Source organism: Neolamprologus brichardi, chromosome 11 (genome assembly GCF_056152115.1).
Source record: "Neolamprologus brichardi isolate AB-2024 chromosome 11, ASM5615211v1, whole genome shotgun sequence".
In the NCBI taxonomy this organism is placed as follows: Eukaryota; Metazoa; Chordata; class Actinopteri; order Cichliformes; family Cichlidae; genus Neolamprologus; species Neolamprologus brichardi.
Genome location: NC_142114.1, coordinates 3,764,634 through 3,791,503, shown reverse-complemented (window position 1 = coordinate 3,791,503; position 26,870 = coordinate 3,764,634). Strand labels below are relative to the sequence as shown.

At 41.0% G+C, this 26,870-nt stretch overlaps 1 protein-coding gene across 1 annotated transcript; it reads left to right on the top strand.

The window, feature by feature from the left end:
- Positions 1-15,755: 15,755 nt before the first annotated feature.
- Positions 15,756-17,362, top strand: tmem158 (transmembrane protein 158). The gene has a single exon (XM_006795893.2). It carries the CDS (start codon positions 16,072-16,074, stop codon positions 16,771-16,773), a length of 702 nt encoding a protein of 233 aa, XP_006795956.1. The 5' UTR covers positions 15,756-16,071; the 3' UTR covers positions 16,774-17,362.
- The last annotated feature ends 9,508 nt before the right edge of the window (positions 17,363-26,870 follow it).

Sequence of the window (26,870 nt, the reverse complement as noted above, 5' to 3'; positions counted from 1 at the left end):
TGCTTTGTGTGAACAACTAAGGTGTGTTGCTTATGAAATCCATGAAATGCTACAGAGAAAATTACATTTTATTTATGTAATCAACACATTTTGAACTCTTAAAGAAATATAACAAAAGGAAAGACACCCAGCTGAACTAAAATGATCCATGTAGCAAACAAAAACTGTTCTCAGCCACCACCCTTATATCGCCTTTGGGCTGTTGGAGCCTTGACCTGACTTTTTAAAAATAAAAAAGCACTATGCTGCTGAAAAATTAAAAGTAGATATTTGCAAAATTCTGCCTAAATATGTATTTTACCAGGTTAATGCGTGCGGTGGGGCGTGGTCTGCAGCGCTGCTGCAGGGGAGGCGGACTCACCTGAGCCACACCCGCAATCATGCCTCGCTGCCTTTACGTCTGCGCTATCTGTGCTGTTGTGTTGTTGGTGGTGTATGTCGGGCTGTGAGGTGAAAAGCTACAGCCGGCTGTATGCGTACAGCAACCGTGTGTGAAAAGTGGTCAATAAAGAGATGCTGAAAAGCGTGTTCATGCAAACATCGTCGGTCTGCCGTGATATGTTTACAATAAGACTTATGGTCCCGAACCTCTGCGCACAGCGTCTGCTAATCGGGGCTCTACGAAGTCAGTTTACGCAGGACTGTAAGCTGTCATCTGTCAGGCGTGAGCGGTGTTTGTCTTTAACATAGTTCACGGTGGAGAATAGCTGCTGACATAATGTGGATCCGAAGATCCATAATTGGCCTACCTGGGGTTGAAAGTCTCGATAAAAGCCTGTGTACCCGCGTTTCGGCGGGTACACCGGCTTCCGCGAGTGTGACGCTTATTTTGAGCGATGAAAAAATAATAGAATATAATTTTATTTTTATATTTCAATATCACAATAATCTTCCAATTTAGAACTACAAGTTTTTTTAAAAAAAGAACTAAACACAAATAAAATACACTTCAGCTAAATACTAATTTATTTTCCCAAACCACGCGGAGCCGCAGTATAAGAACTAAAGAGCCGCAGGTTGCCGACCCCTGGTCTTGCCCAAGGACACAACGACCGAGACTGTCCGAGCCGGGGCTCGAACCAGCAACCTTCCAGTTACAAGACAAATTGCCAACTCTTTGAGCCACAATCGCCACAATCGTCATGAACCCTATTTGTTATTAAAGATGCATTCATTACTGTCTGTGGTTTATTCCACCCTTTCTTATGTATTTGACTTAGGTTTGATAAATACAGTGAGCCTTGTGTTCAAAATAATCATGCTCTGTATAGTATTGTAGCGTGTGGTAACATTTTAGTGGACCTGAGGAATGCCCATAGGTTAACACTTTAATTTTAATGTTTGTTGTTGAGCTGTTAAAACATATTTCAGTACCATGTGTATTTTTGTGTGAGTGAAGTGTTATTATATATTTAACATGACCCAACTCTAACCCGGTTACATGCTAGCAGTGATGTGCTCGATGTTACGAGGTTAACGTGGTCATCTCAGTGACACAGCTGTGACAACACCAACCCCACTCACTTCCTGTTCAAACTTTGCAGATGAGTGGTGACGATCTGAAGTTCAGCATCAGAAGTTCAGAAATGAACAGCCAAACAAACCTGATGTATTCTGGAGAAAAAAGTCACTGAAGAATCATGTGATGTGAAAGTATTTTTCTCAAGGGTGAGAAAACTTGACGAGATGAAAAACATGAAAAGAAAACACCTCTCTGACTGATTATCATGGGGATGGATCAATCATGTTTTGAAAGGAAAATATCCCATCATCAGATAAGAAGATGGCTCCTACAACAAACTACTGATCTAAATCGTGGGTTTTCAAAGGCTCGTTGATCATCTGGGCTTATTAAGTTTTGCTTTTCAGTAAAATTCACTTGCTTGTCGCTTCCCTCCATCATTTTATCAGACAATTAATCACGGTGCAACAAATGGTCTATGTTCAGACCCAGCTCTCTCTTTTATGAAAGCCAAGTTTTCCTCATGACAGATGTTCGATTTGTATGTTTCTAAAGTTTACCTTCCTAGAAAACGTCAGAAAACTCCTCCCCAAAACGACTGTGACTTTCCTGTTCCAGCTGAAGTCATAAGCCAAAAAGCTGTGGCTGTAGCTCAGTGCAGTCCACATGTGCAGTTCTCTCTGACCACATCTGACTGACTGCATACACTCAGGGTGAATATGACTACCACAACTCAGTGACAGATCTACCAACCATGGGCCAGATGTCAGACATCAGCACCTGCCATTACCCATGTTACCACTGGGCATGACATTTAGGCCACAGCTGCTCCACACAACACAGTAACAAGACATGAGGCGCAACTATGTTGCTCTGACATCATTGTACAACTCCAGCTCCAAAAAAGTTGGGACCCTGTGCAAATTGCAAACAAAACAGATGGGAATATTACCAGTAAACCCCCATAAACCCATAGTCAACACACAATAGAACATAGAAAACATATCAACTCGTGAAATGTGAAATTCTTAAGAATAAATAACGCCATTTTGAGCTTGAGGGCAGCAGGATGACTCAAAAAAGTTGGTATAAGGCCATGTTCACCACTGTGTAGCATTCACTTTTCTTTTGACAACAGTCTGTAAACATCTGGAAACTGAGGAGAGCAGCTGCTGAACTTTTGGGAGAGGAATGTTGTCCCATTCTTGTCATCACCATGTCTTTGTCCTTTTTTTTTTTTGTGTCCTTTTTTTCATTTCATGATTATCGAAAGTTGGTGAAAGATCCCGACTGCAGGCAGGCCAGTTCAACACCTTTTCTACTATGAAGCCATGCTGTTGTAACACGTGCAGTATGCACTTTATTGTTGCCTTTGCTGAAATATGTAAAGTCTTCCCTTGAAAAAGATGTCCATGTGTCCATTGATGGTGCCTTTCCAGATGTGCAACCTTCATGGGCACTAATGCACCCCCATATCATCAGCGATGCAGGCTTGTTTGGAGGATGAGGTGTCCATGTTTTATAAAATTAAATTCAAATTTTGATCTGTCTGACATAGAACAGTGTTAGTTTTACTCTCAGTCCATTTTAAATAAGTTTTGGCTCAGAGAAGATATCTGTGTTTCTGGATTGTGTTCACAGTGACTTATTTGCAACGGTAGAGCACGCTGTGAGGACACACAGTGAACTGTGTTCACAGACAGTGTTGCTGAGCCCATGCAGTGATTTCCATGGCAGAACCATCCCTGTTTTTAATGCAGTGCAGTCTGAGGACCCAAAGATCAATGATGGTTTTCAGCCTTGAACCATGCACACAGAGATTTTGCCATATACTTGGAATCTTTTGAGGACATAATATACTGTAGCCAGTGTGGTATTCAAATTTGCTGCAGTCTGAGGAAAATTATTCTGTTCCATTAAGACTGGTGAATCTGCGCTCATTTTTAATTCTGAGAAATCTCCCCTTCTAAGATGCTCTTTTTATACCCAGTCATGTTACTAACATGTTACTGTTGCCAGTTAACCTAGAAACCAGAAAATCCTGCTTGTGAAGCTTGGGGTACCTTTATGATCACAAACCTCTTGACTGATTTTAACCCTGCTGATGAACTTCCCTTCTCTCCTTACGCTTCCTTTCTCCTTGTGGTCTCTATCAAATAAAAAGATAAAAAACAATCTTACTTAAAGGTGACTTCATGTTCATGTTGCTGGTTGACAGATAAAATGTGTTTACAGGTCATTTAATGAACTCATTAAATGCTGTGAAGACTTCAGCAGGTGAAAATTGTCTGCTCAAAGTCATTTTTAAAGAAATAATGGTCCTCTAACAACAGGATGTGTAAGCAGAAGTGATAGGTATCATATAACAGGAGCAGATGGAGGCTCAGTGTCCTCAGGGAGAGTGTGACTAAACTAAGCCAGAGTTTTTTTTTCTTTTTTGTTTCTTTTTTTCTTAAATCTATAGAGAAACACACACACACACACACACACACACACACACACACACACACACACACACATATGGAATCAGTTCTGTGAAAGTCTCGTCCTTTTTCCAGTGGCCAGCTTTGTCTCAGAGCTCCACTTATTTATATTTCTCCTCTAATTAACATTTTAAAACTTGGATGGCATCCTTCCTCGGTAAAATAAAGCCTTTTCATCAGTAATTTTTTGTTGTATTCAGGGTGTTTTTGTTTCTCAGAGTCTCAGGTACACCCCAGCCTTCTGCTGTTTTTCAAACTAATCACTTTTGAAAGCAACCAATCATCCTCTTTTTCTACTCGCATCCACCTTGTTCACACCTTGACAAACAACCCATGGTAATCGCTCCCTCTCCCCTTGCTCTGGAGGACGATTGCGCCTCGCGAGCGGAGAACCAGATGACAAACGACCACGCAGAGCTGCCGGAGCAGCAATGCGTTAGCTGGGAAGCAAATGAGGGGAGTCTGGGTCTGGCTTGTCTTTACCTGTCCACGGTGACCTTTCTCGAACAGGCGTGTGATTCACAATCCACATCCACCTCAATAAGAAGTGGCTCCACAGAGAAGCAATCTCACACCATCTCTGCACACTGTGTTTCAGGGAGCCCGATAAGTGTGATGTTAATTCCAGACTGTGTTTCACATCAACAGCCTCGCTTGTCCTTCACTTATCTGTGCTTGTGCAAGCCCAAGACCTCAAAGAGAAACGTGGTGCTACAGAGCACCAGCTCTGCAGCTGGAGGAAGATCTTGAACAATCTGCTGGGAGCTCTCGGGCAGTATCGCCATTAGGGATGGGTATCGAAAACCGGTTCTTGTTGAGAACCGGTTCCCACTGTTTCAATTCCTTGGAATTGTTTGCCATTTTTGCAAACGATTCCCTTATCGATTCCAGTCGCCCCGAATGATGTCACCACATTGCGGAGCGTCATTTACCTGGCAGGAAACACGGCGGCTCAAACGCTCAAAAGTTTGGTTATACTTTACGAGAACGGATGACAACAGGACAACTTGCAATACTTGCAAAGTAGAGATTTCATTTAAGGGAGGAAACACTACGAATATGCAAAAGCATTTGCTCACAAAACACACGATGACCTTAAATGAATGTTGTGTTTTTAATTCCGCTCCGGACTCGTGAATCTCAACCCAGCAGCAGCAGTAACGTTTGCACGTCCTCTCCCGTTAATGTGGCAGGTAAATAATCAACTAACAGTGCATATTATGTTAGCGCGATCTGCCTTATTACAAAACCTGCCATTACCATGCATTTAGGTGACCATGATCAGGGACAGACAGAGTCTGGCTCAGATGCTGGCATTTCTCGCTGCAGTCTACCGGTCGCGTCTCCTTTCAGGCCAGGATAGATGAATGTCACCGAGCAGTGACTAAGTTTGTGGTAAAAGGCTTGCATCTATTTGCCACAGCAGATGCCCTCAATTGAAAGTGAATGTGTTTAATTTTAGGCAGGGACATTACTGGATATTCTTGTGTAATTGCTACAGAATAATTTATGTTACACTTTGTTATTGCTACAGAAGAATATTTATTTTATTATTTTACATTTAAATTTTTTTTCCTGGGGATCCTGTGACACCCCGTTGAAGAGCCGTAGGCTGGATCTCTTAAGATCTCACTGCTGGGTTTGTAAGGCCATGTTACTCCTAAATTTCTATCTTGTTCAAAGAGAAGATATAAAAGAAAGTTCTAAGCTAATCGACCTTAGTGTTCTCCTTTTTTAAAAATAAGAATCGATAAAGAATCGAATCGTTAAACAGAATCGAAAATGGAATCGGAATCGTGAAAATCTTATCAATACCCATCCCTAATCGCCATCTATCCTGATCGCTCCCGTTCTAATTTTCCCACACTGCTGTGGGACTTCAGTCATCTGACACACAAGCTGTTTGACACAACTACACATTTGTTATGTCTTCTTCTCTGGCTCCCTGTGCACTTCTCCTGATTTCAGAGCAGTTCCTCAGCAGTTAATGCTGCTAATTACTGTACAGCTCTTCAGTTCTGCAGATCCCTCTGCAGTCTCCTAGATGCACTCAGACCGTCTGTAAGCTTGGCTGAGGCGACAATCTGATTAAGAAACCGATACAATGACTCTCCAAATTGTCATCTTGTTACGTTCTCAAGTTAAAACGTAATTTCTATGTGTCTACATGAGCGTCCTAATTGCTCTCCCTCAGAATCCAACAGTTAAATAAAGACTTTTTGCTTTATGCAGTCTTAGAATTCATTAAATCATGTTCATGTTCTAAGTATTCACTTAAAGATGCCTATACTTGTCCTACTGAACTACAACTCAGAGGTAAACAATTATCCACCAGCATAATCCACTCAGTGTGAGTCCTGTTCGTACTGAGTGGATTCATTAAAAACAAGCACTTTAACTAAAATCAGCAAAACTCGTGTTTTATAATTACTCTCAGATTAAAATTTTCATCTAAAAGAGATTGTAATACGTCTTTATATTTTATCAACCCAGCAGTGTATTACTGTTTGTGCCTTCACAGTGAGAGACTACGCCTCTAAAATGCTGCTGACATTTGAAAAGAATCAGTGAAAATCATATGGTTACTTTTATTGTTGTTATATATTGCTGCTTTAGTAAAAACACATTGGTAGAGCCAGTTGTCTCTGTAAGTTCTTGATCATCCGAGTAGTCTTAGGAGTTTGAAAAAGATGGTAACTGGACTTCTTTAAGAATGTTTCAACTCTTATCCAAGAGGCTTCTTCAGTTCCCTTTCAGAGCTCCAGAGATTTAACCCCTAGTGAGGTTTGTCCCCTTAGGAGGTGGTCCTGATGGTCTTGACCCACTATTTATCATGTGAAACCTAACATGGGCCAAGGTGTTAATAAAAAGGTATGGGAAATTGCCATCACCAGAAGTTAAAGCTTGATTTATACTTCCAAAAAGAAATCGTAACTGTAAAGCACGTTTAACCACGAGCTGCAACGTTCCACATCACTCACGTCGTTGCGTGGTGCATCAACCTGACATGCAGTTTCATTTGTTGGGAGGTGTATGTCAGCTTACATGGAAGGTTAGGCATAAGGGTCAAACCTCTGTGAGACTTTGTCCCACCCCAACATGTGATCTATTGAGGTCACCAGAGGCAAAGAGTGAGTGGGGGTCAAAGTGCCTGAGAAGGGATCTCAAGACTGCACTGCAGGTGGCTGACAGCTGGTGTTGTAAGCCACCACCTCTGTTCAGCAATGGTGTTTCACAGTGGACATACATGGCCTCTTTTACTCATCTTTCAAACTATTCGTCTCCTTGATTCAGAATGTGAACACTGGTGTCCTCAAAAGAGTGACCTTTGACCTTCATGTACAGGCTAGAACTATCTAAAGTGAATTGGTATTATACATTTATCAAATGACAAGCTTTTTGGAGGGGAAATATGGGTTAATCTTTAAAAATGCTGAATGAAAAAGATCCCGTAATGAACTGCACTAGCAACTTGTGTTATTCAGGTTTGATTTACCTCTGTGGTATCTCAGTGTCCCATGTTTAAGGTTTATGGTGCGATGCTGGTGGCAGCTTTTTAGTATGAGCACCTGTCTTTTAGTGGAAACTGGTTCTTATGTTGGCCATTGTGTTGGTGGAAAAGAAATAGAAGAAAAGCCTTGGTCCGCCAGCTTTCACAGGCTAGATCAGACTCCGGGTAATGAATACAGTTCTTCTTTCTCTTTTGGCGGCTCCTTTTAGGGATCATCCCAGTAGATTATCTTTCTCCATCTCACCCTATCCCTAGTATTCTCTTCTGTCACCCCAACCCTCTGCACGTCCTGCTTCACCACATCCACGAAGCTTCTCTGTAGTCTCCCTTCTTGTCTAGCAGCTCCATATTTACCATCCTTTGCCCAGTATATCCACTCTCCCTCATCTGCACACATCCAAACCACCTTAGCCTTGCCTCACCCTAAGCTGTCACTCCCTCTCATGTACTCTCTTCTAATTCTGTCTGTTCTGGTCACTCTGAGTGAAAACTTGAAGTGCCACAGTCTCTCAACCATACATCATAGCAGGTTTCCCTACCATCTTGTAAACCTTCCCTTTCACTCTTGCTGCTATCCTCCTGTCAGAAATAACCGGACACTCACTTCCACCAACTCCACCATGCCAGCACTCTATTCACCTCACTTGTGCACGTCTGTTGAATTTGGATGGTTGACCCCAGGTGTTTAAACACCTTCACTACCTCTGCTCCTTGCAGGTTCACTCGTACACCTGCCTTCCCTCTCATTGGCTGTGTCCCAATTCAGGGTCTGCACGCTTGAAGTACGCATTTTAAGTGTGATTACGTCACCGCCACGTGACGACGGCTGTCCCAATTCGAAGTGTACTTCAAATGCATACTCCAAATGCGCCGTCGATTTCCCCAAATATCAAGCGTGGTCCGGTGCACGCTTCGTGGTCCCATATATCCCACAATTCATAGCGCGGCAGTGGGTGTGGATAATTTTGCCGCAAAATATGGCAGAAGGGAGCGGCCAAGAGTGAACTGTCAAAAGTAAGTACTGAATATGATGTCACTTATTTATGTGCGAATGTTTAATAACGAAGAACATTAAAACATTGCCGACATGTGGCCAACAGCAAAGTTATGTGACATTAGTGATCAGATACTCAACTAATCAAAGTGATGTCATGACAAAAATGAATGACCAACAAAACATTTTTCTCCTTCATTTATGTCACACAATGCTGTATGAGACGTTTCTCGCGGTTAGTATCATGGTTGCTAGGCAACCTGAACAGCGCGACGAAGGCTAGACCAGCCTCTCACTTCCACACTTCTCGTACTCATAGTACGCACCGTACGTAGTACGCGTAGTGCGCGTACTTCAAGCGTGCAGACCCTGAATTGGGACACAGCCATTCACACACAGTGATTCTGTCCCACTTCCACTCATGTTCTTTCCTCTTCACTCCAGTGCGTACCTCCACCTCTTCCGGTTCTCTTCCATCTGCTTTCTACTCTCACTACAGATCACAGTGTTGCTTGTGAACGTCACAGTCCACGGATACTCCTGCCTGACCTCCTCTGTCCATCAGTTCAAAGAAGAAGGGTCTCAGAGTCCATTCCTAAAGTGTATGAAGTATCTTTAAGTCTCCCTATAAATAAACCATTAACTGTAATTCCATCACTGTAAGTTATGTTCGTTTCAGTTTTTTAACCTGTTCAAAATTCCCTCAAAAACCTGAATGTAAAAGATGCATCACATCCACTTCTGCATTTCTTCAAGTCTGAGCCTGAACCAGTCGTTTTCTGACTAGGAGCCTGTTACTTCTTCAAAAATTAAGTGAGAGGGACAGTCTGACAGACAGGCCTGCTGCCCTGTGCATCATTTTTCCTCCACAGTCCCTGAGCACGTTATTATTGTGAATATTTGGCTGCTCTGATCTCCCGCAGCATCCTCACCACTGATGCCACATATAACAATAAAAACAAAGATAATAATATTATTTTCATTTTCATTTCTTTTTATTATTATTTTTATTATTACCAACTAAACAGACCATTCATTCCTTATCAGCGGGCACCCCACTACTCCCCTGCTACTAGGGAAACGCAGTTTTGTTGCCGTGGTGATAAGTCCTGGCAGTGATTGGTGGTATGACAGGACCACTGGAAACAGACAGGAGATTCTCAGATGTAAAACAAGTGACTTAACACCACAGCTATGAGGAGCTGCGTCCCCAATCCTTGACTTCTAATTAAGTCAGTTGTGTGTGAGAGCCAGCGGGTCAGATTAATGGCGTCTGATCCAGCGCAGAGCTGATGAAGGCCAGCCAGGAGCTGCTGCAGGTCTCTCCTCTTTTGGTCTCCAAAATAAAGAGCTACATTTTCTGAGAAATGAATCTTTCATACATTTTCCTTTAGCAGAAGAGACTTTTATCTTAGTCCATTTGCATTTTTGTCACCAGAGCAATTTACATTTTTATAGCATAATTAATGAACAAGAAAGTCATTTACATTTTCCTGCTCGGCTCACCAGTACATTGTCTGGAGCATTTCTGATGCAGAGGGACCGGCATTTGGAAACGTGTGGGAGTGTTTGCGTGCACCAGAGAGATGTCTCAGTGCACAGAAAGAGAGCAGTACAACTACACGATTGTTTTCAAGCAAAAAAAAGAGAGAAAAAGACCGAGTGGGATACGCTGTCATAATTAAACAGAGGCGAGCACACGGGAGCTTTCAGGTGCAAATTGAGGCCAAGGTATCTTTCAGCTGGCCCTCACATCAAATACACGAAGGCAGGCCTCTGGAGCAAATTACACCATTTAAACAGCACAGGAGAAAACAATTCATACAAGAGGCATCCATATCTCATCTCATTCTGCGGAGATAAAACAGAATAATCATCACCCTAATTCTGTCAATAGCTTATTATCTTTCCAGATGCATTATATTTAAGCTGTTGGGAAAAGTAGACTGCTAAAAGGCATAATTAATTCCTCAAAGGCATACCCTCTTTTTAAAAAGTTGAAGAAGAGAATGTTATAAAAGTTAAGCAATTAAGACATGGGGATAATTTGGCTTCTCCTGAACCCTTTAAGGACGATGGACACAGTAAGAGCAACGGCCGTAATCAATCTGCACCTCAGGGAAACCTTTAGTGTCTTGTTTAAAATAAAAAGGGCAGAGAGCAGTTGCTGCTCATGATGCTTTTTTGCATTGAATCCATCCATCTTGCTTTGTTGTTGTTGTTGTTGTTATGGACAGATTTTATTTACGCTTGCCCAAAAAATGCACAGAAAATAATATAAAAACAAACCATATTCAGGTCTCCTGTCTTTCCACACCTAGGAGCCCTTTAAACAAACTACACTGATCAAAACAGTGACGGGAACACTTGATGATGGGAAACTTAAACCACTGTGAGCCCATTTCAATTCCTTTAATGCAAATGAAAGTGACTACAGTTGCACTGCAGTGGTAATCCCCCCCAAAAAGAATGTTTTTGCAGACGGCATCCAGTGTCCGTTGCTCTCTCCTCATGGCTCCTGACTGATTTGTCTCTACTTTTGCTTTTTACTGGAGTCCTTATTGCTGCTGTCACATAAAGGTTTCCTGTGTCTCCCAGCACAGTCACATGAGTATACAGGAGATCCCGGAGAGTGGCCATTACATGAATTACATGAGGCGAGCTGGCTTTCTGGATCAACCCATCAGCAGGTCCTATTTCTGCTTCCTGTGCCTGTGTGAGGGGGAACAGTAGAAGCACTGCGAGAGCCCGACAAAACGACCTCCAGTGCGTGCATGTGTCTGACCAAACAGTCAAAAAAAATGCTAGTCTTCTCCCTCTGATTTTGAGTCACTGCCTAAACTGAGTCGTGTGTGACAGAATCCCTAAATGATCATGAATGTTTTCAGATATTCTGGACCAGAACTCTTGAATTTTTACACGTGACCATAAGGCACGGAGTAAATGACCATCTTTCCATTTTCTTACCTGCCTGTGCAATTTATGGTTGTGGGGAGCTGAAGCCTAGACTAGAAATGCAATTTATAGAAAAATAAAGGGAAAAGACTAAACAATGATGCTGTAGATTAAAAAAACAAACAAAAACAAATGCAATGCATCTCTAATAAATAAAAGTACAAATGCTTCAAAAATGCCAAATGTTAAGACACTAGTTTAAACCTCTTTCAAAAGGTAAAAGGAGAAAGGTTGGTCGTGGTCTCATCAAGTTTTTGGAGTTAGTGAGATTTTGCAGCTCAGGGCAACCTGCCAAAAAGCAATCAGGTGTTTAACCACCAGTCCTAATAGTGAAACTATCATTAGAGCTAAAAAAAAAAATCCCTTGAGATTAACTGCAGCCGTGTCCCCAGCTGTAGGTGTAATCATGTTGGCCGTTTGTGATAAAGTGCTGGATCCATAACACAAAGAGGGCAGGGTGGCGGGCGGGGGATTGTGTCTCGTATCCGATAGAACGAGCCAGGTGATACACAGTGTGTACGAAAACCCCTGCTGCTGCAGAGGAACATGTTTATTGATGTGTCTGGTTTCCCCTGAGTGCACAATACGGTCGAAGGAAACAAGCACCAACATAAAGAAAGCTCAAAGGGCGGAGAGTAGATGAGCAAACAAGTAAAGGGGTTATGGACTATTGGGTTTACGGCTTCATGAGTAGAAGCTTCGGACTGAGAAAGAAAAACAAACACATCATTTTAAAAATAGCAATGCCGATTAAAGCACATTCTTCACAACTTGAGGACAGAGATTGTTGCTCTTAATGGGCAGTCTGAGTCTGTGGGAAGGTAACACTTAAATAACAAAAAACTGTCACACAAGATTTTAAATTCATTCTTTTTTTCTTATATATGCTGTCTTGAATAGACTCTGCCATGTGCAGAATGAACGACAAGCCAAAGATAGCATTTTCACTCTGGGTAACTACAGGAAGACACTTTGCATGCAGCGGCTGTTTTATGACTGAAAAGGAAAAAAGAACGGATGTGGACATTTTCTTTCACGAGTGGCCTTCTGTGCTTGCTGAGAGCTTGTGTGTGGCACCGTCATTAGACCTGAGTGGATTTGAACTTGCAGCTATCTTTGAGCAGCAGCAAGGCTTTACATATCCAGCAGGAGGTTCAGAATGAGCATGCTTACACAAAAGTGCCTTTTAACTCAGGAAGGAGGTACAGTATCAACGTGGGAAGGGTCGACTAAAAATTGTGTTGGACGCTCAAAAACATCTCTCTGTGAGGGACAAATTTAGGCAAGATTATAATCTTCCCTCATTCCCTGACTTAATCAGAAATAAAATGTGGCAACACCCAATCATACGGTGGTCTAACTGTACGTTATAGCAGTACAAATAACTGGCCCCATTCCTGCAGACAACAAAAACTCTGATTTTAGATGTGTGTGCCAGGTAAGTTCCCCATCAGTGGGGTCATGACACAACAATGATGCTGTAGTATTTCTCATGGATGCTTCATCACTGAATGTGTGTAAATAACTTGAATAAAATTTTATTAGCTTGTCAGTTTTTAGAGAATTAACACGTACTTCATTAAAGGAAGATAAAGGCTGAGGTTGTTCAGACAGAATTTATTCATACAGTCTCTGTATTAGTTACACATCATTATTATCAAATCAGCCAATCATGTGGCTGCAACTCAGAGCTATTAGGCTTTAAGGCATCGTCAAAGAGACCTGCTGAAATTCAAAGTGAGCATCAGAATGGGAGAGAAAGGTGACTAAAGTGTCTTTGAATGTGGCGTGGTTGTTTCTTGAGTATTTCAGAAATTGCTGGGAGTTTCCCACACAAACCTCTCTGGGGTTTATAAAGAATTGTTTGAAAAAGAGAAAATATCAGTTTTATGGGTTAAAATGCCTTTTTGTTGTCAGAGGTCAGTGTGAAAATGGCTGGCCTGATTTGAGCTGATAGGAAGGCAAGAGTAACTCAAATAACCACTGATTAAAAAGTGTGCAGAAGAGCGTCTCTGAACGTGCAAAACATCAAACGCTGAAGCAGTTGACAGCAGCAGGAGACTGCACTGCTACTCGTGTCACAAAGGCTCCCCAATATTAGACAATATAAGACTGGAAAACTATTATCTGGTCTGATGAATCTCCATTTCTGCTGCCACATTTGGATGGCAGGGTCACAATATAGATTCGTCCTGCCTTGTATCAACGATTCGGGGTGGTGTAAAGGTGTGGGGGGTAATTTTCTTGTCACACTTTGGCTCCTTAGTACCACATGGCCACCGTTTAAATGCTTAAATTTGTTGCTGACCATGTCCAGTATTGTTCATGACCGCTGTGTATCCATCTTCTGATGGCTGGAGCAGGATAACACATCAGAAAGCTCAAATCATCTCAAACCGGCTTCTTAATCATGACAATCAGATCATTGTACTGAAATGGCCTCCACGGTTTCCAGCTCTCAATCCAGTAGAGCACCTTTTGGATGGATGTGCAGCCAGCAAATCAGCAACCCTGTGATGCTGTCATGTTAACACTGACCAAAATCTCGGATTGTTTTGAGCGCTCTGTTGAATATGTGCCATGAAGAATTAAGGGAGTTTAGAAGGCAAAAAGAGGGTCCATGCAAGGTGTTCCTAACAAAGTGTCCGGTCAAGGTATAGCTACTTGTGTGGAAATGAAAGAGCAGCACTTGCTTTTGAGCAAGGCACTAAAACCCTGCTGTTTGCTCAGAGACCATCATTCAGGCTGAACTCAGTGAATCTAATCTGATCTGAATAAATAAAGGTCTGGAGGTTAATCTTTCCTGCATGTGGTGGATTAACTTCTTATCTCTCAGCTCAGTCCGTCAAATGAAACAACAGTCAAAGTCACTGCGTCCTTGCTGTAATGCTGTTGTCCCTTATCACCTGAAATCCTATCATGCTTCTCTGTGGCACAAAATACTTCAAACACTTTTAGAAACATATGGACTATGTGCTACGCGGGGACGTCTCCCCAACTCGCACAGGCTGTAGAAACCCCTAGTGAGCGTGAATTTGCAGTCAAACTGAAATTTTAACCTGACCTCATCACTGCAGGAAAAGCAGTAGCAGTAAGGATTCTTCCATTCACCCTGGATCAAGGCCCGAGACTTTTCTCTAATTGCCCTCGATAACAATCGTCATCTGAAATCAGTGACCGATGTCTGTTTGTGCTGATTTTTTGGTTTGCTGCTGATGGTAAAAAGGTGGGGCAATCACCAAATTCATCCAAACATCCATATTTCAGTCTGCTCCAAATGATGGATTGTCTTATCAACAGACATTAGCACCTCTAATATGACACCTGTATATACGCAGAATTTGCTGCTCCCTGTCAGGATTAGTGTCGTGGATGAAAGAAGGAGGACCCAAATGCTGGACTCACAGGTAGGTAGGTGAAGGTTGGTGTTTATTGTCGACAGAGTGAACAAACAGAACAGGAGTAGGAAAGGGCTGGCTGGACGACTGAATGAATGAATGAATGAAGGACTGACTGAAAGGCTAGCTGACTGAACGCAGGCAGAAACGACAACATAACATCAATGACACGACAAGGGCTGAAGGGAAGAGAGGGCTTAAATACATGACTAACAATGACAAAGATTGGAGACAGGTGAGTGAACAGCTGAATATAATGAACTAATGATAAATGGGAAGAGGACTGAACATAATGCACACAGACCAAGGCTAACACAATAAAACAGGAAGTGGAACAGGCAGTGAACTGAAAATACTGGGTCAACGACCCAGAAACCCTGACACTCCCCCACCATAATAATACTGCTCCCTGTCAGAAGACATTTTAAAGCTTTTTTGTAGTTGGATATAACTGAGATTTTAGAAATTGCACGTTTTTAATGCCAAATCAATAAAAAAAAAATGCACTTTAACATTTTAATAAATGTCTCTGTGCGGGAAATGTAGCAAGCCTGGTGAATATTTCAATAAATCCAAATAAATAAAGAAATTTTTGAGATTTTCTCTCATGTGTCGACATGTAGCTCAGTGGGGCTAAAGGGGTGCACTGGGGGACCCGTGATTATTTTTAAACTTCTGGCAATGCCTCTGCTCATGCTGCTAACTCCTGGTGCCTCAGAGGAATAAATTGAGGGCAGCTGATTAACTGGCCTCTATACAGTCACGCGATGTTCTCTGTAGACTCTGAATAATTATTTTTGGTGTGGTAAATTTATGAAGTATGTGTATGTCATGACTAGAAAATATGTAATGCACTGAGCTCCTGCGCACTGGAGCACTGGAGCACTGGAGACCCCCCCCCCCAAACCACTCCTTTGTGTTTTGATGCTCAGCGCTCACACCTGAAGTGACCGGCAGGAAGTGAAGATCGGAGCTGAGAGCGCACAGCTCTTCCCATCCTGCTACGTCTGTGTACCGATAGATGGGCACATTTGGAGAACGAGACGGATAGAAACATCCGCAGGGAGGGGGGGATGCGCGCATGACAGCCTTTGGACGTTTCCATTTGTATCAGCCGAGCAGGGAATTGAATCTTTCCACTGGGTGCTGCGTTAAAAAAAAAACAAAAAAAAAAACACTCGCGACTGGTGAATTAAACATTTGCACATCTCGTCCGTCTCCGGCGATCGTCACCGCACCATGCGAGCTGGAGAGACGCGCCCTGTGCCATGCTGAACAACTCTCCGACTCTCCTGCTGGCTCTGACCGCGGTGGCCGCACTTCTCCCGCGATGTCAAGGCTGGAGCGACGAGGACCTCCTCCTGCCGCCCATCAACTCCTCCAACAGGTTCCTGGCAAACCTGGAGGTGGACGTGCGCTTCTCCAAAAGGTCTGTGGAGGAGAGCGACGCCTCGCCCGACGCCTCCTCCATGCAGAGTCTGTCCCAGTGCAACGTGAGCGTCCAGAGACTCCTGCCCACGTCGCTGGTGGCCCGCTGGGACAGCAGCTTCGGCTTCCAGTGTGATGTTATCATCTACACCACCAACAACCACGGCAGGGCTTTTTTCGCCGCGTCTTTCAATAGGGTGATCTCGCCCGTTGTTATCGAGCACCTCGGGGTCACCGGGGGTCAGCAGGAGTTGCGCTTGTGCGTGGGCTGCGGGATGTCCCGGTACCGGAGGTTCGGTCAGGGTAGGTCAAGGGGCCAGCAGACCGGGGATCAAGTCACTTTCTGCTGCGTGGATTTCAGCCTCGACGAGCTGAAGGGGGACAAAAGTTGGAGGCTGAACAGAAAACCCATCGAGTCGACACTTGTGGCTTGTTTTATGACTCTGGTTATCATTGTGTGGAGTGTTGCTGCTCTCATATGGCCAGTGCCGATCATTGCAGGATTTCTGCCTAATGGGATGGAGCAGAGGAGACCCAGATAACTGAAATATCCTTCATTATATTTATAGCCTGTGCTGCCTATACTATAATTGTAGCCATCGAACTGTATGAATGAATGATTGCGGAGGAACTTTTTGATCAAATGCTTTAATCTAGGGTGTTCTTAGACCTCCTTTTCTTCCTCTTTAGGACAACCGAGGTAAAGTATAAAGGGTTATTATATACTAGCCAATATTAATCTATACTGGGACCAACACCAATGTGTTTTGTATACCCTTGTAGGCCTTCCTATGTCTGCGTAAACTGTGCGAAACTTTTCTCTTTAAACAGTGTTTGTATAGTTTTTAATCTTTCTAGACAGTTTTTGCCTTATTCTATGTGTAGGACTTTTGCACTGAAAACTGAACTTCAAAGCGTGCCGTCTCATACGCTATATAACCAACAGTCATGCGCATTCAAAAGTCAATGTGATCGTTTTTTGCCCCCAGATTAAGATCCTTTAAAAACATAGTTGTTGTTTATGATTGACATAGAGAGGGACTGAGTACTTATATTGTTAGATTTCTTATGTCAAGTTGAATAAAAGTGGTTATTTGTATTCATGTTCTAAAGATTTAAGTAAAAATAAAATAAATAAAAATAAGCCATACCAGATTTTCTCTGACCTGTTCTCTGCAGTCAACACATTTACTTCACACACACAAGCACTCACGTTAAATGTGAATGGATCATGATTTTACCTCTGGATCTGGATCCTGTATGTTTATGCTCACTGTTGCTTAAAATGCGGGAACGTGTGATTGAACTTAGATTTTGTATGGGGCGATTTTAAGATCAAACTTTTAGGAAGCCACAGTCACAATGTCATCCATCCAGAGCCTTGTAAATGATATTATTAGAATATGCTGTTTGCTCATGTAGTCAACCCTTTTCGCTTTTGCAAACTTCAATTCAGTTGTTTACACGCGTTACCTTCAAAAGCACGAAGGATTACCTATGCTAGTGTCTAAGAAGAATTTGGAATGAATAATCACAGAATTCAATATAATGCAATCATTTTAGGGTGGAAAAATCTAACCTGAGGCAAAATTTAAGTTTTGACAATTTGTGGCAAAGCAGATAAGAGGAGAAACATGCAACACATCGTTTCAGTCTCTTAACCTCACAGAGGCAGTCCACTATATCAACAGGTGGTTAAAGTATCCTTATTCAATAAAGACAGTGGAAATGTACGAAAATTATCTTGTGAAAAATAATAATTATTTTTTACATCTAACTTCAATATTCAATTCAATTTTATTTATATAGCGCCAAATCACAACAACAGTTGCCTAAAGGCGCTTTATGTTGTCAGATAGACCGTATAATAATATATACAGAGAAAAACCCAACAATCATATGACCCCTATGAGTGAGCACTTTGGCGATAGTGGGAAGGAAAAACTCCCTTTTAACAGGAGGAAAGAACCAGGCTCAGGGACGGACGGCGATCTGCGGCCAATATCTCTGTCCTTTCTCTCTTCATCCGCCTCACTTGTCCTTTGCACTGACAGTCACATACAAACATGTTGTATTCACCTAGAAAATAACAAAAATATAATCTTACAACTTTTAAAAATATCATCAGTGAATGTGGACGAAACAGATGCGACGTTGTCTTATTCATTTCGTTGCGTCTGACACTCCTTCCTGCTTCTTTTTGCTCTCTTGTTCGCTTTACTGTCATCCTGCTCTCTCTTTTTCGTTCACTCTGTCCTCCTCTCTCATTCTCATAATTATAACCACTATTAATACAGTTATTTTTCAGGGTGTTATGATGAAATTTATGGCTTTTGCAAATGTTTCTTCTTTTTACCCGTCCTTCCTGATGAGTGTCTGGATTAATTTCTGTGGAAAATGTGCTGTAACTTCGAATAGAATATATTAGAATATTGTTGCACGCATAAATTATGAGCAAAAGCAGGTTCAGGGAGCCCTAAGTAGCTATAACCTGCTTTAAATATTGTCCAGTAATGTAATCAGCATCAACAAATACACACATAAATGAGTAAAGGCATTTCTCTGCCACTCCTTTCTAGGGTGAACAAATCCCATCAAAGTCTGTGTGGGGCAAACACTGTGTTTTTTGAGGGACAAAGTGAGACGTCAACAATGCTGGGAAGTAGTGTGAAAGTTTCATAGCAAACTAAAAACTAAAAATACAACAAACAGTTTAAACTATAACTAGATTTCCATTTACGACACAAAGGCCAAATATATCCAAGTGTTTTGTGCCAATGTAAAATGTGGGACACTGTAAGAAAATGCTATGCAGGCCCACATTAGGACGGACATCTGGTCAGCCTACTTTTTGCTGAAATAACAATTTGTAGACTTATTTGTTGTCTCACAGATGCTGGAAACAAAAGGAGGTGTTACCACATAAAGTGCAAATCACCCTTTTTGTTCTGTGTATCATGAGAACCAGCAGCATGTGCAACCATGGACTTGTCTGATTGCTTGTTAGTCACACATCAGAGGGCGCTGTGGAGCTCTGTTGATATTACACATTTGAGCAGACAAGCTGTCCATTTATCAGTAGTTAGATTGAGAAAAAGACACAAAACTTTTAGTACAGGAAGTATTTTGTAATTGTTCTGGGTTGGAGTAGCTTTTTTTATTACAAAAAAGGGCACGCTTATTAAAACGCTGACAGTCATGGTTACCTGTTGGAAACACAAAAAGACTGCTTGTCTTTTACAAGATACAGGCAACATCTGGCATTTTTATTTCAGTGATACACCAGTATCATTCAAAATACAGTTATGGATGCAGAATATGTCTTCAGTTGTTTTTGTGGCCTTAATAAAGGCTGCATCATTGAAGCACTGTAAACGACTTTAGTCTTTTCTCTGCTCATAACTCACAAAAATTAGCTTTGGTTCAAATTCACAATTTAAATACAAGAGACATTTGGTGGTGTTCATTTGAAATTTATTGATACATTTTTTTTAAAATCAACATTTTTTACTAAAATCCCACTGATGACTGTAAGGACAAAATACCCCGTACTGTCTGACAACCAACCCCACTATGGGGTAACTGACATGAATGTTTGCTTGGTAAATCCTTATTAAAAATCTCTTTTCACTCAACCCAGTGATGCATCAATACATGATTTAAAAAGCAAATCTAAAATTACAATAGTGATGTTTGCTTTTAAAAGATACAGGGAAAGTCTGGCCTAATTACATCTTGTTAAAATGAATTTTAAAAAATGAAAAGAATAATGAAGCAATAATTATTGAAACATGCTCAAAAGATCAGAATGTCATCCAAGAGCAACAAGGGTGCAACTAAAAAAAATCCTGGGTCACACTCTGAAAGTCTCTGTGTGACCTATCTTGACCTAAACAAGGTGCTGCTTAGAGTAGCCGAACGTGCTGTTCAATTTATTTGTGTGTCACGTGCGTCTCTGCACAGATGAGGAGAAAGGGGAAATGACATAGGGAATTCTTCCCACAATAATCCAATAGCACAGTGACACATGCACATTCCGCCTATGTGCCAATGTTCTGCCCAAAAAATTGGCGCACTGATGTGACCAGCCGTATGAGTGAAAAAAAAAGTCTCCGCAACTCTGAAAGTCTCTGTGTGGTCAACAACAGACACACATTATGCCCATATCATGGTCTAAACCAATCAAAAATAGTCAAGGGAGGAACCTATCAGATGCCCATGCCCAAGGTAAGATGTTCAGATATTGAGATGTTCAGTTTGAAGTCTTTGAGGCATTTTTAATTTAGACTTTCTTTTTATTTTATATATCTTGAGATATTTTAACTTTAAATTTCAGCTCAGTGAAGCACTTTAACCACAAGAACTTTTTCAGTACTGTATTTTTTGTCATTTCATTTCATCTCCGTTTTTTTTTTCTTTCTCTCACCCTCTCTCTCTGTCTCTCTCGCACTTTTTTTCTGCTTCACTCTGCACGTGAGCCTTGTGCTTGCTGGGCAGAGGGGGGAGGGGCGGTAGTTACACTGCAGTAGCACAGGAACAGAGCGGGAGGAAAAGAGATGGAAAGAGAGCCAGGGACAACAACGTCACATTAGAAAGGTATAGTAATCATCCACAACTATTTTCAGTTGCAGATGATAAAGGATTCAGAAAGTTTATTCATGCAGGTCCATATGGCAGAGAATATGCATCTTCTCTTTGTTTTCATATTTTAATTTATATTTAATTGTGTTGTGGTTTGCAGTGTTTTGTGTTGTTTCATTTTAAATTTGTTTAAAAGGAAAAAGCTGAAAATTTAAATAGTTAAAAGTTAAACTGTGACTAGTTGGTTTTTGTATTATATGATTTATTAGAGACAAAGCACGTACAAACTCCAAAACACGTACAAAAGACAACAGAAGTGCTCCAGAATGCTAGGCGCAGTGTTGAGCTTTTGTTATCTAGAGGCTACACAAGCCAGCAAGTACCAACGACCGGATTTAGAGTGTGGTAGTAACAGGTAAATTAACATTTTTTAAAATTATTTGAATATATATGAGTGCTTGTGTATAAATACACAAACCATACACACATGCTTTCAATTGTGTAATTTAAGTGATCTAGGTAGCTCTGTTTTGAAGTTCAGTTAACGCTAGAAATGTGTTTTGGAGTTTGTACGTGCTTTGTCTCTGGGGGCCACCACATATATTTATATATAAACATATATAAATAAAATCACTTTTTTTTTTTTTTAACATTAGTAATTCCTTTTGTGCATAATTTTATATTATTGTTAATAATAAATTAATTAAAGCAACAAAACAACCTGAACAGCCAGTTTGGTGCCGAAAGAGCCGGCTCTTTTTAGTGAGCCGAGCCGAAAGAGCCGGAAATCCCATCACTAATGTCTCTACCAGCTTTTGTGTTTTGTTTTGTGTTGTTTTTTTGGTTGAAGATCCATGCAAATACAAAAATAATTTTTTTAACAGATGTGACAGATGCGTGGGAGGGAAAAAACACGTATGTCCTCCTTTCAAAAATTGGACCATACAAGTTATTCTTCACTCATATTTACAATACAGCTCCGCAAAGGGAGCTTGAAAGCGAGGTACGGTGACTTTTTATGGTTTACATGCTAAATTTTTCCTAGGAAAATTGGTTTTAGCATACCGAACTTTCATTAATTGTAATATTGTAAATATTTTTTTTTTATTTCAGGTTATTAATGCTTATCTGACGCTCTTGGTGAGCAAATTCAACAGAGGTGCTGACAGAGCATTTATGGTCGACACATTTGAAATGACGCGCCTATGGAAATGGAATAAACCAAAAATTAAGCACAATTAAATAAATTTGTGGTAAATCATTCAGACTCATAGTCTAAATGTATTCAATTTATTCAGTTTGAATCCATCAATCAATGAGATGGTGCCAATAAAAAGGGTCTCTCTCGCTCTCTCTCTCACACACACACACAGAGCAGCAAGTGAACAAGGTCTTTTAATAGTGTTGCCTGTATGTTTCTGTTACTAAATTTAGCTCAGATGCTATAAGTTAGGAGAAATATTATATGATAGCAGAAATACTAAGATTTGGCAGAAATATTATATGATAGCAGATATGTGTGCTCGTATGTTTCTAGGGTCAGTTAAACAGCCTGGAGCTGCTCAATGTGAATCCACCAATCAGTGAGGCTGCCTTCTGCCTAAACAGCTGCACCTGCTTCAGCCCTTTTACACACACAGACACAAGCTTTCTGGCGGGTATTTCCCCTTCAAGTAGTAGCCACTGTTGGAAACTGGAATTGGCTGGGTGGAAAATCAGGGGAAATTCGGGAGAATGGTGGCTCTGGGAGATTTTTGGGAGGGGCACTAAAATTCGGGATTCTCCCGAAAAAATCTGAAGGGCTGGGATGTATGGACCAGGTGGGTGGGCAGACTGAAACTGTCGGACCTCTTTGTAATTTTTACCATTGTGCATTTGACCCAACAACCCAGATAGTCCACAGAAAGTCAAATGTCCAAAAATGTTGTAATACAGGACATTTTAATTGAAACGCTAACAAAAACACATTATATTAAAGTAAATAAGAAAACACCAATGGAACTAAACTAATAAACAGAACAAAAAGCGGGGGTATAGCAGAGGCGAAACACCAGCAAACCAATGGAACAACATACATAAATATATATAAATGCTTTGCCTACAGTAACACTTTATGTGCGTCACAAAGTAAAAGTGGACCAGGTGGTGGGTGGACTGAAACTGTCGGACTTCTTTGAAATGTATACCATTGTGCATACGACCCAGACAGCCTCCTTTCATCAGGCAGTCCTGTTCGAAGCTCATCTCATCCTGTTCCTTTCTTTTTGTCAGTGTATAAAACTAGTTAAAAAAACCCCAAGATAATGTTTAAGTACAACTACAGCATAAGCAGCTGTACTTTAAACAGCTGGCACTGCGGAAACCTACCTTTGACATGAGTGTTTATGTTTTTCATTGCAAAAGAACTGTCTGAATGGTTAACTGAAGTTAACTTGGAAGGAGTATCACAGATAACGCCCACGTGAGCTGTGTGACTGTACACCACTACACTGAAATAAGTAGGCTATTTCTGAAATACATGTGTGCTAGCTCATAAACTATGATCTAAATAGGGAGGTCCCATTATCATGTTTAGTTTTAAAGGACACCTTCCTGCCTTTAGTCTCATTCATGAGCAGTATTAGTTTTCTTCTAACATCCAGAGGTCTGCATGATGTGTATATAGCAGAGGCTAAACACCAGCAAATCAATGAAACAACATACATAAATATATATAAATGCTTTGCCTACAGTAAGCATAATGCTAACATATTAGGAAACACCTAATAATTTAATAATCCAACAAACCAATTGCAATCAAAGCTGAACTCTAACGTTTGGCATATTTATTGAAACATATAAAGCAACACACACATTAATGACTGTTGAATAAATAAATAAACAACTAAAATAATTTTGTTAACAAACAAACCCTAGAACAAAACCCAGAGACCCTAACCCTCTGTCCAAACAAGAAACAAATGGGGTCTTTTGCTCATGTGGGGCTTCCTGGCACAGCTCCTGTGGTACCACCGTGGGCAAATGTCACAGCCAATCTGAATTGCACAAATAAAGAAACACAAAGATTATGTTAAAATGGTTATACAAATAAGTAAGAGGTTGCAAAATACTTGTATCATAAAGCAGTCCACCATGCCTTACAACTACTGTAAGTCGTGTTTACATGGTCTCTGAAATTTTTTACATTATGTTTTGTTACGTGATTTTTTTTTTTTTTTTTTGCTTCTTTTCAGCTGACACTAAGAGAGAAACGTCCCCGGCTGTCCTGTCTGTCTCTTCGTTCCGGAGTTACTGTAAGAGAGAGGGGGCAGCAACAGTCACTGTTCTTTCCAGTGAAAGGGATTTCTTGCACCACCATGTGTTTCGGGAGTTACCCCGCAATTCAAGCCCTCCGTCACCTCTTTGTGAATTTACATAATATAACGTACACAGCATTTTTTTTTCTGTGCTTCTGCAACCTTTTCTTAGGTTTTCCTATAAGGTATTTGTTATTAATTCACTTTTTTTGTCTTTTTTTTTGTTTGTTTTAGTGGATTCCCACTCAGCTAACTCGGCCATTATGCACTACCCAGTAAACATAATGGCTGAACAGTATCTTAAATGTTACTTATTATTATGGGCCGTGTGTCCACTTAATACTACACTATATAGTTATATGGCATTTTAGTTTATATAAAGCATAGAACTGAGGCACTTCAAATAATTCCATCCCAACAACACCCACCTTGAAATATGCCAAATACAGGAGTTTACAATAAAAAGATCTGGTTTCAAGCCACGGCAGAAGTCCTCCAGGATGCTCTTTATGTCACGGCGAAACAGGGAGGACTCAGGCGCAGACTGAAATCACAGAGAACTGAACTTTATTTACACACTATATACAGGTGAGGGGGAAAGGGTCCAAGGTTCCCAGGGGTCCACGGAAGAATCAGGAAAACGTCCTCTCTTGCACAGCTGCACACGAACAGCACTCACTCGAAAAGGTCCTTTTCTCACACACGCCACTCTCACTGCCGCACTCACGAACAGGCTTCAGTGACCAAACTTCCAAAAAGGCCATGAAGGACCTGTACACAGAGATTAGGAATTAACACTGAACACCACTAAATTTTCTTACAAATCCTTCCCTCTGTCCTGCCACTCGGACACTCAGAGTTGGAAAAGTGTTGATGATGCTTTTTGCTACAGTCAGCTTCTCTGCACTTAGAGGGTAACTGGAAAACAAAGGTACCCTTTCTTACTTCTGTGCACTTCAACATTTTTAAAGAAAAACATTAATTGCAAAATTTGAAGTGCAGTAAGGTGCTATACTTACTAACCACACCTCTCCACCAAATCACCTATGCATGTCTTGACAAGAAGCTTTCTCAGTGGCACTGACAGGTTACCTGTAGTCTCATACTCCTTAAGAATCGGTGGGGCTTTCCTCGCTTTAAGTAGTGACTTTAGGGGTTGAGTTTGATCTTCGGTGGCAGTGGTAGACTGTGTAAAGGCAACACCAGACACATTACCTCTCTGCAGTGATATTCAAAGTCATGACAGCAAATTTACACAGAAGGTTGAGTGTTTTCGAAAAGCTGCACCAGAAGAAGGTGGTTTCTTAATCACTGTGATTATGGTTCAATGACTAAAATAAATTCTGAATAATAATTAAATTGATTTCATCCATGTAGTTGCTACTTAGCAAATAAATCTGATCCTGACTAGTTGTTAATAACTGTTGAAACACATTTTATGACTTAGCAAACGTGAAGTGTACCTGATTTTGTCTAGTCTCCCAAGAGAGGCTTCCATCTGTGGTCCTCTGGCTGACAGGTAGATATGGAATCTATCAAAGTCCTTAATGTCTACCTCACTGTCAACGTCAATAAATTCCATGAAATCAGAGTTATACTTCAGCAACCTATCAAGGACACAGCCCACGTGCTGAGCTTGGCCCTCAGCTGAGAACCTTCCAGCTACGGATAGCTTGCTGTATTTCTTATGCTTCCCTTGTTGTACTACCCTTTCTTCACTTTTCTGGAGCGCTGACAGTTGGCCAACTTCCCTGCATGCTAGTGATGGGATTTCCGGCTCTTTTTAGAGAACTGGCTCTTTCGGCTCGGCTCACTAAAAAGAGCCGGCTCTTTCGGCACCGAACCGGCTCTTCAGGTTGTTTTGTTGCTTTAATTAATTTATTATTAACAACAATATAAAATTATGCACAAAAGGAATTACTAATGTAAAAAAAAGTGGTTTTATTTATATATGTTTATATATAAATATATGTGGTGGCCTCCAGAGACAAAGCACGTACAAACTCCAAAACACATTTCTAGCGTTAACTGAACTTCAAAACAGAGCTACCTAGATCACTTAAATTACACAATTGAAAGCATATGTGTATGGTTTGTGTATTTATACACAAGCACTCATATATATATTCAAATAATTTTAAAAAATGTTCATTTACCTGTTACTACCACACTCCAAATCCGGTCATTGGTACTTGCTGGCTTGTGTAGCCTCTAGATAACAAAAGCTCAACACTGCGCCTAGCATTCTGGAGCACTTCTGTTGTCTTTTGTACGTGTTTTGGAGTTTTTACGTGTTTTGGAGTTTGTACGTGTTTTGTCTCTAGGGGCCACCGTAAATATACTTTTATTTATTCATTCCACATAAAATGTAATAAATAAATCATATAATACAAAAACCAACTAGTCACATTTCAACTTTTAACTATTTAAATTTTCAGCTTTTTCCTTTTAAACAAATTTACAATGAAACAACACAAAACACTGCAAACCACAACACAATTAAATATAAATTAAAATATGAAAACAAAGAGAAGATGCACATTCTCTGTCATATGGACCTGCATGAATAAACTTTCTGAATCCTTTATAATCTGCAACTGAAAATAACTGTGGATGATTACTATACCTTTCTGATGTGACGTTGTTGTCCCTGGCTCTCTTTCTCTCCCTCCTGCTCTGTTCCTGTGCTACTGGGAGTGTAACTACCGCCCCTCCCCCCTCTGCCCAGAGCAAAGCACAAGGCTAGCGTGCGGCGGAGTGAA